Here is a 22,393-nt window from a genome sequence, read left to right on the forward strand (position 1 = left end):
TCCTCCGGTGGAAGTCTTCACAGGCTACTCATAAGCTATATATAAATTTGGCATCTGCAAAATAAATAACAAACTCTCTCTCTCTCTCTCTCTCTCTCTCTCTCTCTCTCTCTCTCTCTCTCTCACACACACACATACACGGGTAATAGCGATTTTATTTTTGTATGAGTGATATCTATTTCGCAGCAATATATATATAAGTAGCCTAATACATTTAGCACTAAACTAAATAAATCACATTGTTGTTGTTATATACCAGCATAAATAAATAAACAGCATTACCCAGCTGAATGGCCTTGCTTTGAGCCTTCCTATACGTTATTTCCTCTCTGTGTTCTTTTCATACAAAGCTGTCCTGACCCTTGCCATTTCTTGATTTTAATGACCGTTTATCTTTTCCATTATGATTATAGTAATACCCAGCATTGATCTCTTCAGCCTTCTGTGATCGCTTCTCATTTTCCTTTCCTGGGGCTTGGTCATGTCTAGCCCATATATTATGTCTGGTCCACGTGTCACGACGGGGTGGACACACTGTGGGTACACCATGCAAAAGTCACCAGAGGATATGAACAAATTCCATTGTTTCTAGTTATGTATTTTATAAGCATTTATAAACTGCACCTGGTAAAATATTTTGCTTCAACGTAAGTCGGTAGGGAGCAAATGTATAATTTAATTAGTTCATGGTACGTGACAGCACTTACAGGAAATGTCAAACCATGTAACAGAAATTAATGAAACAAAACCTAACAACATATATACATTCAACCTGTACAAAAAAGTTTATCACCTTGTTCAAGTCCTCATCAGCTCAGTAATGCTACATGCACCTGGTTTCTACATACACAATACACAACAGACAATGAGCAAATAGATTCAAACAAAAATATTTCAAGATATATGGAATAGAAAGAATTATATACTACATTAGGGAAAATAGTTTCTTTATATATATATGTAAGTTTTGAAGAAAATAAACTGTACAATACTGACAACAGTTTCTTGGAAATGAAATAAAATAAAACTTGGCCGTATATATATATTTATTCTATCACTGTTTTGCATCACTTAAAGATTATTCTTCACCTATATAAGAACTTGGCATCTGCATCATAAATAACTAAGTGATTATTTTCTCTCTCTCTCTCACCCACACACACACACCCACACACACACACTCTCTATCTCTCTATCTAACTATCTATCTCTCTATCTATCTCTATCTATATATATATATATATATATATATATATATATATATATATATATATATATATATATATATATATATATATATATATATATATATATATATATATATATATATATATATATATATATATATATATATATATATATATATATATATATATATATATATATATATATATATATATATATATATATATATATATATATATATATATATATATATATATATATATATATATATATATATATATATATATATATGCAGTGCATAGCCTAAAAGAAACAAAGGCCTTTTTTTTTGCAATAGTAGTTATGTGGAGCAAATGTTATTTTAGTTTGAGATGAAAACACAAGCCAAACAAACAACTATTAACCCTTGACCTACGAGTGTACGTAGTTATATAACACATCAGCACCCTTAGCCATGGCTAATGGTGCAGTTATAATAATTATGACACAAGCCATTTCCTGCTGGAATATTTCAGTGAATGTAGTAAAAATGGGTCTCATGTGTTTCTGCTATTCTTAGGGAAAATTTCAGTTGGTAACCTCCTCCTATCGGTCAGTCCTGTGCCAGCTGTCGAAATGTACGAAAATCATGTGAAAACACTGGTCTACTGAGAAAAAAATACATCATATCAAATTTTAACATTTTTATCTCAAAATCTAGTGACCGCAACTGAACAAACTGTCCTGCACTGAAGATGGACATTTTGGTTGATCACCATTGTATTATTTTGCATCTGTAAAAATCTGGGTATCCAGAAATATCAAGAAACAGAGAGCTAATGCCCTTCACCCACATTCCCACTTCTCCTGCTCTCACTAAAGTTCAGGTTAAGATTTTTCACATCAATCATAGTCAAGTTCAAGGTAAGCTGAATATAATGAGACCAAAACAAGCCTGATCGGAGTGATGGTATGAAAGTTACTGACCTCAGAAAAATTACTATCGATCCAGGCCTACTGAAATAGCCCGTATGGCACATGAGAAAATACATGTAGCCTAGGCGTTAAGTGGGACAAAGCAGGATGGCCAAAGAAAGCTTCATAGCAACTTGATTTGTTGACTTTCATGTGTAGGAGCTGGGAATGTTTTGTAGTTACTGGCCACTGTCATGCCTGGCTCAGCTAGTTCCTGTTACAGGATCTGAACCTTCCAGTGTTCATTTGTTGGGCTACTATGTTCCATTCAAACTCATGAAGGACACATTAAATAATATTTCAAAAATCCAGTTTTCAATTAGTTGCTCCTATAGCAAAATCCTTAAATGAAACAAAACTAATTATTTCTACTGACCTCCTATTCTTTCCTGACTCATACTTTCCTCTAATAGATATCTAGTTTTTTCTCAAGATTCCTTGAGAATTTTTATAGATCACATGCCAATAATTTGACTATCAAACTTGATCCTATTTGTAGGCATAATCATTGGTATACAAGGAAGAGGGAACTATAACAGACTTTGGCTATGAACCACAAAGCAGACTAGAGTGTCTTTCTTATTAACCATTTTATCAGACTCATCTGATGTAAGGGAGATGTCCAGCCACTACACAACAGCACACATCTCCAAATATTGTATTTATTAAAGTCTAATATAAAGTTTATGCATATAGTGTATAAACACACACACACACACACACACACACACATATATATATATATATATATATATATATATATATATATATATATATATATATATATATATATATATATATATATATATATATATATATATATATATATATATATATATATATGAACATTCAAGACAAAAATTTATGAAATCTAACTAAAGTACATGTCATATATGAGTACATCAAAGCCCTATAGTGACAATATCAAGTTTGTCCTAATTTTACTGAGGTCATACCTGAGGAAGGTTTGGGGGTATTGACTCCACAAAATTTGCTGGAAACTGTCCCCATTTTCCATTGCATTGTCCATACAACCACTGATCATTGAGGCGACCTGTTACTTGCACTAAGCTCCCTTCCTGCAACAACAAAAAATAAAAAGGTGGATAAATTACCTAATATACATTTACTCACAAACTAAACATTGTTGAAACTTACATTCCCTGAAATATTCAAGAAATTTTCTTGTCAACACCATGACTGACCCTGTCACTCAAAGAGGCAAAGTGGAATGTATAAACAGCATCAAAATGTATTATTCTGACTAATGTTCTTTCTAGACCCATGTCTATCAATAGTTACAATATAGCATCTTCTTTACATTTTTATAACGGGGAAAAAAATGGAAACTAACAGCTGCTGGACAAAAAACTAAGTAATAGTGGTTATTGTAATTTCAAGGAATGTGTGCTTTGGAGGTTTATTTTTCAAAATATAACTTCCAGAAGTTCCATGTTTTTATTGATAATGAAGTGAGTTAGAATTAGAGAACACATACACACACAAATGATTCTTTATTCACTCAATATGAATATTTTCTGATATTTTCCAATACATAAGCACACATCCTCACCACTGCACTCTTTGACAGAAAAAAATATTTCATCATTACCATTCTATTAGTGGGACCATTAGCACAGCTCTTGAAAACAATGTACTACTAGTCGGTAACTACCAAATCCCTAATTTATCATAAAAGATCAAATGATGGAAACACCGAAACCCTACAACCTGCTAACAACAAGTGTTTGTTGTGAAAAGCTGGCTTCAATATTTCCTTTTTTAAACACAATAAATACCAATGAATGAAGACACTATATTGCTGACTGAAATCAAAACATCTTTAATCCTGCCCATAATACATTTAACGTCAATGACCACTTTAAGGGGATACCTACTTGTACTGTGAGATCCTCTGACGTCTCTGCCACAAAGCTGTACAGGACTCTTACTTCACAAGCAGCAGGCTGAGGGGAAGACTTCAGTTTCGTAGAGTCTACTGTACCACTAGAAGAGGAGTGACTAGACTGCATTTGCTCACCAGCAAGAGGCACCACAATCTAAAGATGAAAATATTTTTAAGCATTATGATCTGTTGTTTAGCAAAATGTTAACATATTTGTTTACTAGGGTTGGTATTTACATAAGACTTTAATGTAAAGCCTTTACTTATAATAACTAAGACTGGTTTCAAGAAGTAGTATGGATGTGTGAGCTTAACATCATTATACATTTATGTATACCTGCAAATCAGTCGTAAAATTTTAAATATCTCTTACTCTTTCTATAACTGTGTGACATGAAAGGAATATATAATGCAGAACACAAGAGAATGTGAACGAACCTTAATGAAGCACTGTGGGAACATGCCTTCTTTAGGTCCACAGCGTCCAAAGAGCCAATCATCACTGACCCGATAGAGCAGCTGGACCACATCGCCCACCTGTACAGCACATAAGGGTAAATGACTAGAAGACTCTGGTTCAGTGTCTTGCAAAATATGGTCAGATTTTCCAATAAAATAAGTAAATACAAGTAAATGAAGTATAACTATAATTCATATTTGGACTTATTACAGACATGAATTAATTTAAGATTATCGATTTACATGCGACCCTAAATAACGGACACAGTACACTACACGAATCATTTCTATTTAATGCTATTAATTATTTGATGTTTAACATTGCGCCTTTTCAAATAAGTGACAAAAAAAAATTAAAATAAACACAACAGCATGTGGAGTAACACCAACAAAAGTGTGGCTTATTACAATAAACAGTGTTAAATAGAGGGACTACTGTACTGACTTACATTCAATGAGAGGTCATCCGGCTGTGTACCAGCAAATTCAAACTCTGCAATGCCATGTGGTCTGTCATGATCCTCCTTCAGAAAAGATTAAAAAGATCAATTAAAAACAATATGTAAAATGAAGGCAAAATAGCAAAAGCCTGCCAAGTCCATCTCCTTGTTGTCCTTTCATCAAGAAGATGCAAAGGAAGTCAGGCTGCCTAGGATATTCACTTCACACTATTGTATTGACTAAACACATGTTTTGAATGCTGTTTTTGTATTAGGGAAAAACTTCACTTCATACACAACTATTGGCTGAAAGCTGGCTACTGCTGCTACCAACAGCTACTTCCTCAATCAAGAACAAGGCGAATTGTAGATAATACTCTACATCAGGGGTTCCCAACCTGGGGTAGGGGTACATTTGCACTTTTCAGGGGGTACATTGGGTGCGAGAGAATAACCACTACTGTACAATACATAGTGTTATAATCTGCATTCATATTGCACTATGTCATGATTTTTTTTCAATTTCTTCATTTTAGTAAGCAAAACTGTTATTTAAATTATATCATCAGTCTACACATACAGATTTCATTATAAAATAACATCAAAATACTACAATTTCATCGTTTTTTTATCCTAATTTTTTAGGGGTACATGGGAACTAATAAAAATGCCCAAGGGGTACAGAGGAACAAAAAGGTTGGAAACCCCTGCTCTGCATATATATACCAAAGAAGCAAAAAAATGTGTTATTATAATGACTGTGGTAACTGCAGTAGCCACTGTAGCTCCACATGGCTGCTTTATCATGCCAGCAATTCCATATAAAGTAATGTCTGGAATCTTACATATTAGCATGAATTTTAATTCTATTTATGGTGAAAACAAAGCTGACACAGTCAAAACATCCTAGGAAGCTTGATTTCACTTCACTTTCTATCAGCTGGATGAAAAAGACAGCTTAAAGATGGAGTTGTCAGGTTTTCCAATTACAGCATTGTTCTGCAAGATATCAAACAATGCAAGTAACGTTTTTTCTCCATTATATCTTCAGAACTTATTTTTAATTATTTAAAGGTTATTATTATTATGGTACCCTGCCTCAGTTATTTAGAGAAGCAAAAAATAATACTTTGCCATTTCATCTGATACAGAATGGGGAAAAAGTCTAGTGCTGCCCTCTACTTACATACATGTTTTTAAAGTCCCACTGTGAACAAACACTTACTTCTGCTTCTGGCCTTGGAGGGAGTGGTGGAGGCTCCTCAGGAATGGTTTGATCAATTATGTGTGGCACTGCAGTATCCCACAGGGCTGGGGCTTTGGCAGCATTTCCTTTATGTGCAGCACTCCAATCAATACTTCCCAGATCATTTACCTGTGAACTTATGCCATTGTCACCTGCTCTTTCGACTTGACTACTAGAAACTGGAGCTTTTGGACGTATTATTGTGGGTTTAACCAATGGCTTCTGTTCAGGTTTGGTAATAGTGCTTTGTTGGTTAAACTGTACTGCAGGGTTTGGCGGCCTGGCTAGTTGTGAGGTACTTGGAACTGTTGAGGAACTATGAAGCTGAGGAGTTTGAATACTGAATTGGCTTGCTTTACTAGCTAATGTATCAAAAGGATCTTGGCTTTCTTGAAACCCCAGAACATCCTGAGTAGCAGAGACGGTAGAAGTAGGTATACTTGAGTAAAATGAGGAGACCCCAACTTTCTTGGGCACTGCACTATAATTATTCTCCTGGATAGAACCAAAAGGATCAAAAATATCATCGAACCCTGAACTCAGGTTGCCAGTGGATGATTCACTACCGAAACTGTTCACACTAAGGCCATCACTGCCAGATCGTGTTGTAGGTGAGCTGGGTGGAGATGACAGGTCTATGAGGGATGCCTCAGACACTGGCGTGCTGGGTGCAGAGGTAGAGCTGTGGCCGGGTGGCTGTCTTGTTCGTGATGATGAAGGGCCACGAATTTTGCCAATGATGCCACCCACCCCTCCTCTTGAAGAGTTGGAGTGCTCAAGCTGTTGATGCACTTTCTGTAAAAAATAAAAATTATATATGATGAAATAGATCAATTAACATACTATTATAAAGATAATTACATGCATAAACAGCAATCTCACTTTATAACAGACTTTCAGTTCCTTACAGATTGAATGTAACACTAAGTCTGTTATAGCACAGTAATGTCTAACGTGACACAAAAATATATCATTTTGTGTTCATAATATATTTCCTGTACATTCTACTTATTTTAAAGAAAAATCAATGCTGTAGAAAAATATATATGATGTTTATCCCCCAAAATATTTTATATAGCATGCCAAAAGGTTGGTGTGACATGCTTGCAATAGGACTGCTGAGGAGCGGCAGTTCTTAGGTTTGGGGCCAGTTCACAGTCCATTCATAAACCCTACCTCCACGCAGACAGCTCTGCATTCTAATAATTAATAGTTCATTCCTTTCATCCCTAACCTCATCTGTAGGCTTACCTGTACACTGGCAACTTTGGTACTATTTTGCAGCTTACACTTGCCCAGTTTAGCATATGTAAGCTGCAAAATGTACAAAAAAAAATGTAGAAACTCATTACCCATGAGCAATTATTACTGCCCTCACAAAGATGAGAAATCATGAAAACTCAACTTCAACACTCAGCAGTTTTGCCAGAGGTCCCAGGCAATGAGGTTTTAATGCACTGACTATAGTTTGACTCAGCTATGAAGTCAGTTTGGGAGGGGCACGTTCGGAGAGTTCCCAGGCCATAGAGCTGCCACATCTTATCTAATGTATGCAGAATTTTTGATACACTATATCAAATAGTATGTAGATAACACATGACGGACAGCGTGATGTATTGGAGGTGATGCGGCAGTGCTGCCAAGAAGTTCTTACCCCACCCAAACTAACTTCATATTTGTGTCGGACTATAGCGGGGTCTCCATGTTGTGCTCCTCAGGATTTCTTAACTTTGACTGAGTTTCCGTTTCTTGTTTATTTTTATATAGCTTCATTGTTTTAGTTTTAGATTTCAATGATAGTTGGTCATAGTAAAGCTTCATGATGACAAAGTCCTGTCATACAAATACTGCAGTATCAAGCAATGATTCACAGAATTTCTTTTATAACTACTTAGGGTATTGTTATCATGTGAGCATCAAAATCAGAAATACATAGTTACATTTAAGGTCTAGTGTTTGAATTTCACTCATCAAAAATTAAAAGAAGGTGCACAAAATAATGGATAAAAGAGACCACAACTATTGACGTATGTGGTTATACGCCTTTCCTTATGTTACAGCTGCAATAAGAGCAAACAGGTGAAAGCAGGTATACATAGTTTATTCAGATTTCTACACGTAGAGCCACGGGATCAACTGAATTAAAATGAGTTACAGTGGTAATGCTGTATCACCTTTTCTTACAACTGCAAAGAGGATGCTTTTCTATGTTGTTCGTATGTAGTGGCAAGTGAAATATGGAGTCAAGCATCACTGTTTCAATGTTGAAATGAGAATAGTTAACTGCCTGATGCTTCTCACCTCAACCTGCTCCAGTTTGTTGCTAGTGTGGAGACATCTTTGGAATTTAGTGCTGCAAAATCTATTCTTCAACTTGCACCTGCTTGCTCTTGCCTGCCTGCTGCAAGTGTGGCTGCAGCCTAAGGATAAAGTGATTTTGCTTAAACCTTACATTATAAAAAGTATCTGAGAATGTCATGAAAAAGGATGGCATACTTATAAATGAAATCCCTTTGATGCCTGCCTCAGACTTATCCTGTCTGAATGGGAAGGACATGCTTCACCTACAAGAGCTGTCTACTAAGATCACTCTTTTATTGTATTGACTTTCAAATCATTGTTTACTGCCAAAAGCAGATCAGCAAACTAGAGAACAGTTGCATGATAAATTATCCTGTGAATATATAAAAAATAACACCAAGAAAATGTCTGCTGGTTAGCTGAGGCTGTGATAAAGCAGGAAGGTGAGCAGAAACCCAATGACAGAATTCTGAAGTCGCTGCATCTTTCTATAAATGAATTGATTTTTCCCTCTTAAAATTTTTATAGAATTATTTATGTAAATAATATTTGAGAAGAATATTGTGTAGATTATTTGTAAATTGTTGCACTCATTTTTAAGGACCTCTACAGTGGGATAAATGACTTTTGTTTGTTTTTTTGTTTTTCAAATGATCAATCTTCCCCTTGGTATTCTAATGCTTAATTCCCAATATATTTTTTTTCCTTTCAATTCTTCACAGATTATTTCCTTAATTAAATTACCATTATGTTTGGAAAGTTAGTTGATTTTTGGCATTGTGCCTAAGTTGTGAAAATTAGCTAATGAGACTCCATTTTTAAAAAGAGCACTGTGCCCCTCACACAGCAGCAATATTCAGGATCAACTGGGGGAGGCAGTGGCTGAGTGGTTAGCATGCAGGCATGGTGTCCAGGAGCACCCTGGTTTGTGTCCCGCCCGCCAACACAAGCTGGGATTTTACAGTCACTGTCGTGGCCCAAGACTACCCACACTCTGTCCTTAAGACCATCCATCAACCTGGACTCTAGATTCTCTAATAAAAAGGATCAACAATGAGCTCTGGGGGGCAGTATGAGCCAAGCAGGATGACTTTTCTATAAACACTATCCTGTGCCATAACAAGCTGCGGCCAGCCATCAGGCCCCACAAAGAAAGCCTACCAGTGCCATTGGCAGACGTAAAAAAAAAAAGAGAAGCATAAATTAATTGACAACTAAAGGCGTTTTCAGTAGTGTCACCGAGAAGTCAAACGAAGGCAGACAGATGGGAACGGGGTCAAACGTGCTCCGGGATACGTTTGCCCAAAAGGCTCTCTCCAGCCAACGCGAGCAGACACTTTTCATCAGCCAATCAGCGAGTAGGTAATTCTTTGTTGATTTATACCATAAGGTGCTGGCTATTATGAGTTTCAAGATACCCTAAACTTAACCTACCCTAACCTAACAAAACCCCAAACAGTTATTATAGATTTGAAGATACCCTAAACTTAACCTACCCTAACCTAACTAAACCCCACTCAGTTACTACAGGGCTTGACTCGGAAAATTCATATATGCTTCCTTACTAATGACTTTCTATACAACAAGGTGAGGTTATTCTTTGTTGATTAATACCAAAAGGTGCTGCCTATCACATGTCTGAAGATGCCCTAAACTTAACCAATCCTATTCTTACTAAATTAACCTTTCTATATAACACAGTGATGGCTTTCCTTGTTCATTTATGATATATGTGACATGATATCATATGTTTGAAAGTTTCTTAAACTTATCCTAACCTATCGGAAATACAATTTTTGTTGCTTAAAACTTTTTATTCAATAGTTATATTAACCAAAATTGGCTTGTTTATTAATACAAATACACATGTGAAAAATTTGAAAATTCCTGAAAAAATCCCTAAATTCACGGGCCCAGAAAATTCCCAGAAACTTTCTATTTTTTCAGAAACTTTCCCACCCTTCGCAACCCTGGTCCACGCAAAGACGATTCATGACTTTAAGGCCAAGTTGGATTATAATAGATATAGAGACGGGACTGTACGAGCATAGCTCCTCATCTGTATACCACAACTAGGTAAATACACAAACACACACACACACACATGATTAGACCAAAACTGGAATATGCAGAAACTGTGTGGTCTCCCCCATAAGAAGAAACATGAAAAAAACTAGGAAGAATACAAAGGATGGCAACGAAAATGGTTCCACTGGAGAGACTGTCATATGAAAAAAGGTTAAAGGAAATGGACCTGCCAACGTTGGAACAAAGAAGAGAAAGGGGAGACCTAATACAAATTTGAAACACCAGCAACACAAGAGGACACAGTAAAAAATTGAGAAAAGGAAGATGCTTGAGAGACATAAAAAAATATAGCTTCCCGCAAAGATACATAGAGGTTTGGAACAGACTAAGTGAGGATGTAGTATCGGCGAAGAGTGTGCACAACTTTAAGGAAAAACTGGATAAATACAGATATGGAGACGGGACCACACAAGCGTAAGCCCAGGCCTGTAAAACTACAATTAGGTAAATACACACACACACACACACACACACACACACACACACACACACACACACACAAACACACACACACTTTTTGGACAGAGAGGACCTGTGTGTGTGGAACGAGAGAGAAACGAGAGGACATGGAAAGAAGTTGAGGGCGACCGCATGTAGGCGAGATGTGAAAAAGTTTAGCTTCCCGAACAGAAGCATTGAGCTATGGAATAGACTGGAGGAGCAGGTGGTTTGTGCAAGAAACATTCATGATTTTAAGGAAAAGTTGGACAGGAGCGGATATGGAAATGGGACAGTGCGAGCATAGCTCTTTTCCCGTATGTCACAACTAGGTAAATAAACACACGCACACACACACACACACACACACACACCACCCATCATCTTGCCATTCTTAATCATCATCTGGTGTGCAGCAAAAAGAGGAACAGCACAGTTTGTAGACATTATTGTTTGGCAGGAAAATTTCATGACAAACTTGAACCATGCTAAAGAGAAAGGACTTATGTAAAGTTGATAATGGGGTCTATTTTTCCGATCTCATTTTAGATCAATAATCTTAAATATATCTGAGATGAATTGATATGCTACGTGGCTTCATGGTGTAGTGGTTAGCACAACTAGTTACGGATCCAAGGGCCTGGGTTTGAACCATTTAACCTGGGCAGTTGGCACACAGCCCACCCACCTGTTCATCTTCCCTTTCGGGCTGGTCAATAAATGGGCACAAGGGGAAAATCTATACTGTGGTACCTTGGATGTTGTACTTCTCCTATGTCTCAGATCACAGACAGATATGCAGCAAGGCCACAGCACAACTGTAGTGTATGCCCCCAACTGTAGCTGTACCTGTACTAACAGTTTATTGCTATGCTAGCTAAAGGTATGACTTTACACAGTCCTAATAATCTGAGCTTCAACTTTACATACCAAGAGCATCTAAATATTCCAATACCTGTATCACCATGATGATGCTGAGGTGTGTGCTGCAATGACTGACTGAAGTTTGTGAATGACATGTTCCTGCAATGACTGACTGAAGTTTGTGAATGACATGTTCCTGAGTCCTACAGAAGTATAATCAAATATCAGATTAAAGGTCAGACTATCATAAGATGAAGTAGGTTCAGTCATTAGCAACCTAACTGTCCACCACTGCTAGGAGAAGAGTTGAGGGCTTTCCTCTCACCACCCCCTTCCCCTCCTCATACTGATTCAAGGACAGTATTGCTTCCCTTTCCATCTTTTATTGCTATTTTCATGCTAATTGCTCATTTGAACTCGCTAACTGCATGCCTCCACCCCTTCCACAGCCTCACTGCATGAGACACTCTACTCAGGCCCAACCTTATGTCAAACTTCCTCATGCAAGACTTAACTTTTACCTTCATTCTTCATCATTAACTGCTAAACGCTGGCCTTCATCTGCATTTCCTCCTTCCTATGAATTACACTCAGTCGAGAGGGGACAATCAAGACCTCTTACTAACCTGAACTGATAGTTTTTTGTTCTCTGTGGCATTCTCTGTAATATTTTTGTAGGAACAGTGAATTGTATAATTTGTTTATTCTAGATTGTTTTGGTCTTGGCCTGACTCCTCTATTGTAAAAAAATACTCCTTCATTGGTAATAGCAGGGAGAAAAACAAGTCTGCCACAACAAATAAACCAGTGTTGCAGAAATACTGAGGGATGGGAGACACAACCACGTTATGGACGTTTCCCACAAGAGAATTTACAATTATTCCAATATTGGCTACATATTACTCTAGCAAACAAATAAAATAACAGCATTCTTTGCAAAATGCAAAATTGAACTGCCATTTTGATCAAAGATAAAAATAAGCTCTTCTAAAAAGTCATTCATACTTTATAATGGACTTTTATATGTAAAATGCATTCAATAGCATGCAAGAACATAACTGCAAAAGGATATGTATGCAGAGGGAACAAAAAGTGAACTCAAATGGGTAGGATCATATCAACGGTATCATAACATGGCAGTCAATTATGCTCCACAAAATGAGTTCCTATTCATACACCAGTTTGTCAATGAACTCACTTTCAGGGTACAGAGCAAATATCTGGCTATGGGGGTTCCATTTCAAGCAAGTAGATATTCAAAGACATTCTAAAATAGTTACACTGACCTTTTTAACTGAAAACTTATGCAACCTGTGAAAAATTGGATGCGGTTTTTCCATGGTGGGCTGCAGGAAACAAGCAAGTCATGTTACTTGGTGTAACTTGTAATACTAATAAAACCCAAAGAGCCTTAACACAATGACCCCCAAAAATGCACTAATAGAAAACTTTAGGCTAGGGTTGTTAAGGTATTCACCATCTATCTTGACTCCTTCAGCAGAATTTAATCCACAGGTATCCTTAGGCAAGAGGGAATGAAAGGAGCTTGATTAGATTATATTGCTGTGGATAATAGGTTAAAGCATCATGTGTTGGATGCAAAGGTTGTGAAAGCAATGTTTTATGGTATGGACAACTTTGCAGCAATAGCAAGTGAGGATGAGAGAAAATGGGAATCCAATGGGAATGCAAAGAAAAAATGTGACAAAGGAACTGGCAACTGTGAGAGTGCATTACAGTAGCTAAAGGCACATGAAAAAAAGGTGAAGAAATTATTTGAAAAAGTAAGAGTTGGAACATATTACAATGATGGAGTGAGTGAGGAGTTTCAGATTTTTAGTTCAATGGCTTGGGCAACAGAGGAATTAGTGTGATACAGGGTGTGTGGAAGAGAAAAGATCGGGAACACATGTTGGACAGATGAAACGCGAGAGGAAGTTGAGAAGATGACCAACAAGAAAATGAAATGGAGAAGTATGGAAGAAGAGGTGACAAACAGACAGGAGAGAATTATGAGTAAAGCATCAGTGAAAAGATTGGTTAAGGAAAGGTGAGAGAGAATAGATGAAGACTCGGGAAAGAAAAATACCTGATGAACAAATACTATCTATATTATATGAACAAAATATCTTCAAGAAAAAAGTTAAAAGCAAAATTAAGGAAAGAGTGACACTTGCATGATAAAAGGAAGCAATGGGGTATTTGTAAGGAGATCAAGGAGGTACAAAAGAAGCATTTTGAATGTGATGACTGAGTGTGGAAGGGAAAGTAGAAGTGACATGTATAGGAGCAAAAATTAATGTACATCAGTCATATCTGCACAGGGATGAGCAAAGGGGTGACATGGAGAAGGAAATAAAGAAGTCAAAAGTAGAAAAGGCCCTCACATTGATGCCACAACAGAAGTACGGAAACATGGGTAGGTAGTTGTGGAGTGGATGTTGCAGATGTGTAATCAAGCATACAAGACGAGAAAAAGCAAAAGGGTAAAAACTGGGATGGTGAAAGGGAGTGATGGTATGCAAATAAAAGAAGTTGAGGTAATAAGGAACTGATGGAAGGTCTTCTATGCACCTAATGATTGAAAGGACAGGAAGGAAAGCAATTGTGACACTCATAGAAGCAGGTAAGGAGAGCAATGGAGGGGATGAGGATGGGCAGGAACTGAAGTGTAGATGGTATAAATGTGAAGTGATAAATTTACCATATTTAGTAATTTGCAAAGCAATGGCCTCTCCTAATGTTTTCACCTCTCTGCCTGATGTTGATTTACTCCTGCCTCCTCAAACAAATGCTCTCGAATTCAATTAATTATTCAACCCGATTCTAAGTCTGCCCTGACATTTACAATATCTTAGTTGCCACTCTTACTTTTGCTGTCCATCTGTTATCAGTTCTACTCATGACATGACCTGCCCAAGTCTGCTTCTCGGTCTTGAACGTCCGTTCCCTAATCCATGATGCTCGCCTCCCATCTCTATGTATGTCCAGAACTTTTCTTTCCATTCCTCTCTGCCACCTATTTAGCTTTATCTGTAATATTTTGTGGTGTGCTAGTTTTCTAAACTGGATGGTATGACTGGCAGAGTATGTTGATTGTTCACCTTTCTTCAGGCATTGGGTTATATTGGAAAACCCATCAATTTGAAGTTTTTGCTGATCTTTTCGAAAAACCAACACTTGCTTTATGCGAGTGAGCACAGAATATAATGAGGAGAGAGCTTGTATGCAGAGGGAAAGGATCAAAGAGTGTGATTACATGTAAGATATGAGATAACTATGTAAAATATCACATTTCATGAGACAATCAACATGCATCAAGATGTGATGCAGTAACTTAGTAGCTGAGGAATTACCAAATTTCCTTGTTTTGAGAAACTGAGTGGAGAGGACTTAGTTATGTTTTTTTAAGGAATAGAGATCATACACAATGTAGATAGGAAAGACACTGTCAAAGGTGACTGAAAAAGAAGAAAAGATACACAAATAAAGAAATACTGGACATAATATATAGCAGTACACCTTTCAAATCTTCAATAATGTGATAGTCTTGTAACCAAGAGGCAAGGCAAAAAAAACATATATGATTTTAAATCAACTGTGAGATAAAAAGTAACACCATGACCATAGGCTCAAGACCCAGTTTCAAGAACTTTTCATTGTGCACCCAATAGGGCATCAGAATGTTGCAATGCAACAAATGTTTCAGTACCATCCTGCACCCAGCATTTTGTGAACCAGCGGCAAAAATTCATGGGGGTAACGCCCCTACTGACGAGATCCCTCAAGAGCTTATTTACTTATGTACACAATGGCCAAGGTTGAGTTCTTGAAACTGGCCCCAAGTCCTCTGTATCACTAATAAGAAACCCCAAATAAGTAAATACAGAGGCTATGTTGGCACAAGCAGCTTTGAGATCAGAAAGTGGTCATTCAGGTTTTCACGTTATTTAAAAAAGACAGACAATAATTATGATGCACTGTCATATTTCAGCCTTGTCATGAAACTTGGGAAATATATACAACTTTGTGGAAATAAAGTTTTGTGGCATATCACCACTTTGGCTATGGCAAGGATGGAGCTCTCAGCTTTCAGTTTATCTCATAATTAATCCAAACTAATGTTAAAGAAAATCTAAAACAAAACTAACATTTCTTGGATTAACTTTGGGTGGAGGAGGCCTTGGTGGAGGGACCCGCCTCTGTATGCTGTTGTTGAGAGGCAGCGACACTGATCTTGGCAGCCCATTTTGAGACAACTTCTGGGCTGGCCCTCTAGTTCTGGCATTAGAATAGAAGCCTTCCTCTCCTCCTTGATCTATGACCAGTAGATCATCATTCCTGAAAGGTATTAGTCTAGTGAATTATACATTTCCTAAAAACATGATCAGCAACTGTTATTAAATATACACAACACTGCTTACCATTCATGAGTCATCATCCTTCATCATTTTGCATTCTTGCTTGTGTAAGTTTTTATATGGCATTTCACTAGGACTAAACACCATAAATGAAAGCACACACACACACACAACATTGATAAGACCAAAACTTGAATATGCTGCAGTTGTGTGGTTGCCTCACAAAAAGAAGGATATCAGAAAGTTGGAAAGGATACAGAAAATTGCAACTAACGTGGTCCCAGAACTCGAATATGACGTATGAAGACATATTGAAGGAGATGGAAATGATGACACTGGAACAAAGAAGGGAGAAAGGAGATCTGATCACACTGTATAAGTTGGTAAATAAGTTTGATGAAGTGGATAGAGATGATCTCTTTTTAACTGAGAAAACACAGAGGCTGACAGGACATGGAAAGAAACTTAATAAAGGAACCTGTTTGAGTGACTTGAAAAAGTATAGTTTTCCACATAGAAGTGTTAACACATGGAACAGCTTGCGGGAAGAGGTGGTGGAGGCGAGCAGTGTCCAACAAATGAAGGAAAGGCTGGATGAATGTAGATATGGAGACGGGACTATTAAGCTTACCTCGGGCCCGGTAGACTACAAATAGGTAAATACACTGACTGGTGACTACCACAGAAAGAAGACATGCTGACTAACCCATCTCACAAACAGAACAGTACAGGAATACTTTGAAGGAAGATAAAGTGAAAATCTGGGTACTCCTTTCGAGTGGCCTCTTGGACTGGTGGGAAACTATCAGACCAATAATAGGAAGCATAAAATATCAGGTGAAATCAAGAAATGTGGGCCATGAAAGATGAGATTAAGCATCCGAGGGGTGAAATATACCAAGAGTGAAGGTGTCAAGAAATAGTCGAGGAATGGTGATTGAACAGAAGGAAACTTAAAGGTATATAGAGAAAACAACAAATTTATGAATGAAGAATCGGAGGGAAAAGCCAAGTCAGTTGTAATCAATGAAATCTTGGACATAGTGAAAAAAGAACAGGATAAATGGAACGGAGAAGGTTAGTAAAGGAAGGTAAATTAGGAAGACATAATTGCATGACAAAGGAAATATTTAGAGAAAGTATTGAAAATCAGAAAGTTGAGAAAACAGGTAGGAAGAAATATAGTAAGAGGAACAAATATGTCGCGATTTTTTTGTGATGTTAAAAAGGATCAATCAGTGTAAAAAAATCAGGTAAATAAAAAAAATGGAGAAAGCAAAAGATTATCACAAAGTATGCAATGAAGATACAAATTAAGGAAGTGAATGAAATTCCCAAAGAAGGCTCACACAAAAAGGGAGAAACTGGGTCACTACGAGTATGCATCACATTTAAATGCCAAAGTACAGCACATGAAGTATTGAAAGGATCATGGTGTCTTAACCAGCTAAGGAATATATGAAAAAAAAAAAAAAAAAAAAAAAGGAAAGAAAGGACATGAGAGGAGATGAGATACAGAAGTACAGAATTCAGTGTGATCTAGCAGCAAACAAGTGGCAGCAATGTGAGGCTTTCTAGAAACATGTCAGCTGAGTCACCCTCAAGTCACTGCTAAATAAGGACAGGTCAGAAGTAATGCTGGTAATATGTCACAGTGGAGAATTTTACCCCAAGAGGTCTGTGGTGGATGGCAACCACAGTTCTGGAGCAAAATAACTAACAACTATGGCTACCAAAAACAGTTTCATATCTCAATCTGAAAAGCAGCAAGAGTCCACAACTCCAAAGAGGAGTGTGGGTGCTCTAGAAGCTGTAGGGTAACCTCTAGTGCCTCTTGCATGTTTATGACTCACAGTTGAGATGGAATTAAGTCGTCATCTTCCTCCTCAGACATGCGCTTGTCAGATTTTTTTTTTCATTGGTGGATATGTGAAGAATGTGTGACGGTTGTTCAAACATAATAATACTTTATCTGGATAGTCCCTCTTCCGGATAATAATAGTTTTCTTTTAACGTATTCTACCCAAATTCCGAGTTAATTAACTCCGTATGACAATTTCGAAGGTATACTTGATTAAAATCTAAAAATTTCAATACTACATAATGTCAAATGACCTAGTCACACAACAGGGTGAGTAGACATCAGGGTAAATTTTTTAAAGGTCGACAAACTGGTATTTTAGTATAAAAACCCGCACTGAAAATCAATAACTAGAGAATCATTTAGAATAACAATTTTGTTTCTGATTAGGCTTACAAGAAGGAGAAAAAAATGCACTCAACCCTCGATTTAACGGACAACTAGTCTGATACAGAAAAAAGTTTGTTGCTTGGTACAAGTGTGCAGTAGTACTATTTTTGTGGGCAGCAAAGAAGCACTTTTTCCCTTAAAATAAGACTGAAATTTAGCATGCGTCTTGGATACCAAATGCTACATTACCTGTAGACATGACCTAGGCCTACAGGAAGCTGATAAGATATACTTGTTGTTCTTGAAGAACTGTGATCTAGAAGACCTTATTTGCTCTGACAGCATCCTCTAATGATAAAGACACACTTACGGCAGCCATTCTTATTGTTTTTGTGTTGGCTTGGTCTTGGTATGTGATTGGTTTTCCTTCTAAGTACATGTAATTTTCAGTAAAACAAGTAATCCATGCAGCATATTCCAATGATAATACGAGGTTAATAACACACTCCCTCTGCCAAGACTTGGCCTTGGTCATCAGCCGTGCACCAATAGTCAAGACAGACTTGCCAGGGGTAAATAAACCTCCAGAGTGAGCAGGTCACCTTCCACATGGTTTTCTTGTTACAGTATTGTTTGCATGTATGGTGCTGATCCAGTAGTATATGACAGACATGTACTGCACACCACACATGATTTGGCCCAGAATACTGAGCCACCAGTGGTCCGGTCCACTTGTCTGGTAGTGGATGGAGTCCATTAAATCCTAAATCCGTAAAATCAAGGGTTGAGTGTACACTGCAGGGTTGGCACAGGCAATATTACAGAAATGAGACTGGTAAAGTGCATACATAAAAACATAAAAACATTAACAACCTACAAAGAAAAAAAACACTCACCATAAATAAATTCTTTGGTGTTAAGGGAAAGCATGTAAAGATAATTATTATCACACAAAAAAGTTATAAATAATTCAAACCAAAATATAAAGTTTATGTTAAGCAAATACTAATAACATACTACTTCAATAATTTCCTCTGTGACTGCAGGAATCATAAACTTTTAATGCAGTACAAAATTATAAGGTTTGTAACTTAAATAGAAATTTGTAAACATCTATATACTTACTGAGGATGCGACCCTGATTTTTTGGATGATGGGGGAGGGGGTGCGCGTCGCACTGGACGGATGTCTGCAGCAGAAAAAGGTGGCTATACTTGTTGTTCATAAGTGTTGAAACTACTCAAGTGTTCATTAGCAATGCTCTAACAAATACAAATGACGTCAAGAAATCATTTCCCCCGGAACACACCTGGAAGAAGGCACTCATCTAATTGGATCTCCATTATAATAAATATCTGTCTGTCAACTACATTAAAATAAATCTTTGTCCATAATTATCTTTCTGTCCATTACTTGCAAGAGGCACACACCAAACTGGGTCTCCGTTACATTAATATCAATCTATCCATTACTTAAATGACCTGGCAGCACACTCACATCCCCAGCCAACAGACAGGCCACCAGACCACAGTGACCTACTGACTCACCTAAGGCAACCTGCAACAGACACTGGACCACCAAACTGATGGCCAACCTAGACAGATCACCTTCGGAAGTTACAGACACTCCCCCACCCAGCACTGGCGGGCTTACTCCCACAGTTGTCCCCTGGACACAGCCATCACCCACCTGAGGATTGGACATCCCCCCTCAACACCCACCTAACATGGTCCAGGACCCACATTGCCCATGGTGCCCCACACAGCCTGACACACAAACACTTCCTGCTTCACTGCCAAGATTCCACTCCCTCCACACCACCCTCAAGGCATCCCTGACCAGGCTCCACATCCACAGGCCAACTCTAGAGAACCTGCTGGCCAGCGACAACCTCAGCCCCAACGCTGCCTTCCAAGCCCCTGTACACGGACCTTCTGCAGAGTTCAGGGCAACTTGACAGGATCTAACCCCTTCCCTGGTGACAGATCGACAGACAACTTGACAGGATCTAGCCCCTTCCCTGGTGACAGATCGACAGACAACTTGACAGGATCTAACCCCTACCCTGGTGACAGATCGACAGACAACTTGACAGGATCTAGCCCCTTCCCTGGTGACAGATCGACAGACAACTTGACAGGATCTAGCCCCTTCCCTGGTGACAGATCAACAAACTAACAACAACCACTAGCACTTAATACTGAAGTTGCTATGGAGGCCGTCATCCCACAGCCTAACTAGCCCCCTAAAACACTCCAGAAGAAGAAGAGGAAGAGGAAAAAGAAGAGGAAGAGAATGAAGAAGAAAGGAGGAAAAAAGAGGAAGAAGAAAAAGCAGAAAAAGAAGAAAAGGAGGAAGAAAAAGAAAAAGAAGTAGAAGAAGAGGAACGAGAAAAAGAAAAAGAAGAGGGAGATGAGGAATAATATGAAGAGGGAAAAAGAGGAAGAAGAGGAATACTAATAAGAGGAAGAGGAAGTAGAAGGAAAAAAAAGAGGAAGAGGAAGGAGGAGATAAAGAACAAGAGGAAGAAGAAAAATAAAAAGAAGTAAAAGAAGAAGAAAAAAGAAGAGGGAGAAGAGGTTTAGGCGGGGCTTATCCTTGACGGGTATCCTGAAGGTGGCGGGTCTTCTGTCCACTCCCCTTTAACACTATCCACCATTAATCCTTGGCTTCGGACGGGACTAAAACGTTCCCGTCGATATCACGGTCACATGGATCCCTTGAGTGTCCTGCAGCACGGGAATGGACGGCAACACAGAGTCAGCTGATGCTCACCCCCTGTCAGCAGGTCCTCCATGGCCACGGCCCGCTGCCACCTGTGACGTCATGCCGCGCCTCGGAGGTCTGGGTCTGGGGCCGAGTTAAAGTGAGCAGTCAGCCATTATATCGGCACGTAAACAAACAGCACACCCCCTCCCACATTATTCGATAGTTGTTCCCATAAGCCTTATTTAGATAGTTATATAGTTGAGATGAATAGTCAGGTAAGTAGAATGATATGTATTTTCATCGAGCGCAAGGGTCAACATCGTGACCTGCTGGCGCTGCACTTGTATTGGTTGCAGTCTCGCTGCATTAGTAGACTCAACTGGCACCAGTAAGTTTCTCTGCCCTTGAAAAACATCCTATACCCATCATAAAAAAAATCAGGGTCATACTTTCAGCAGGGATGGACTGAGTACCAAAGTTGCGTATTCGAATACCAACGAATCCGAATACGAATCCGAAGACGCTGAAATGGTTTTAATTCGAATACATATACGAATACTTCTTGAAAGTATTCATGAGTACTTTCCATTGAAAAATACCTTTTTGACGTAACTGAGTATGGAACTGTTCTAAACTTATGCAACCGTAAAATGTTCCCAGTTACTTCGCCCACTCACACATTCGTGGTTCCGTGCATTCACGTCCACGCACTATGCTATGGCTTGAAAAAAATATTAAAGCCAAGACTGCATTCAGGCCGACTTTCGTGCTTTGGGACCTCTTTCTCGTTATTCCATTACACTGTTTTCTTTCGTTCCATTTAGTTTCTCTAAATTTTAAGTACCACACATTTCACTGTCTGTCAATTTCAAATTACCATTTTCTCACGTCTCACTCTGAGCCATCTACTTCTGTTCAGTTTTCCAGTCATTCACATTTACCCTCCCAGCCAAAGGACAGTGCCCCACCTAACCAACCTCCCACTCCTGTCTATCATCTTAATGCATTTCTTCACTCATCTGCTAATCCTTAAGTTCCAGAGATACACCTTTCGTTATATCTTGCATCACCATTCATGTCAGTCCTATTCTGAATCTCAGGGTCGCTTTCACCTGAATGTCCGTAAACGTGCTCCATTCCATACCACCTCTCAAGAGGGTATATCACTAGCTACCTCGGCGGATTCAGTGCGGTTTTTGCAACTATTTTGCCCACCTTCCCGTTGATCTAAGCCATTGTCATTTTAAGTCA

General features: G+C 38.2%; 1 protein-coding gene across 2 annotated transcripts; it reads right to left on the reverse strand.

Moving 5' to 3' along the window:
* Positions 1 to 1,458: 1,458 nt before the first annotated feature.
* LOC127001495 (uncharacterized) lies at positions 1,459 to 21,299 on the reverse strand. 2 transcript variants are annotated; one of them, XM_050866065.1, is made up of 10 exons: positions 21,209 to 21,299; positions 19,559 to 19,622; positions 16,033 to 16,222; positions 13,168 to 13,227; positions 6,170 to 6,985; positions 4,954 to 5,028; positions 4,484 to 4,582; positions 4,038 to 4,199; positions 3,096 to 3,218; positions 1,459 to 1,792 (listed from the first exon to the last, which is right to left on the reverse strand). In XM_050866065.1, the coding sequence occupies exons 1-10, from the start codon at positions 21,228 to 21,230 to the stop codon at positions 1,778 to 1,780; spliced, it is 1,626 nt and encodes a 541-aa protein (XP_050722022.1). In that variant the 5' UTR covers positions 21,231 to 21,299; the 3' UTR covers positions 1,459 to 1,777. The 2 variants fall into 2 exon arrangements, with proteins under 2 accessions (XP_050722022.1, XP_050722023.1); XM_050866066.1 differs by lacking the exon at positions 13,168 to 13,227.
* Between the last annotated feature and the right edge of the window lie 1,094 nt (positions 21,300 to 22,393).

Source organism: Eriocheir sinensis, chromosome 21 (genome assembly GCF_024679095.1).
Source record: "Eriocheir sinensis breed Jianghai 21 chromosome 21, ASM2467909v1, whole genome shotgun sequence".
Classification (NCBI taxonomy): domain Eukaryota; kingdom Metazoa; phylum Arthropoda; class Malacostraca; order Decapoda; family Varunidae; genus Eriocheir; species Eriocheir sinensis.

Bases quoted from the DNA above. Each gene is read 5' to 3' on its own strand.
- LOC127001495 (XM_050866065.1), bottom strand. From the start codon at position 21,230: ATGGAGGACCTGCTGACAGGGG. The intron at 13,228-16,032 runs GTTAGTTTTGTT...TGTTTCCTGCAG, and splicing joins CCAAAGTTAATCCAAGAAAT to CCCACCATGGAAAAACCGCA. The intron at 6,986-13,167 runs GTCAGTGTAACT...TATTTTTTACAG, and splicing joins ATAAGTTTTCAGTTAAAAAG to AAAGTGCATCAACAGCTTGA.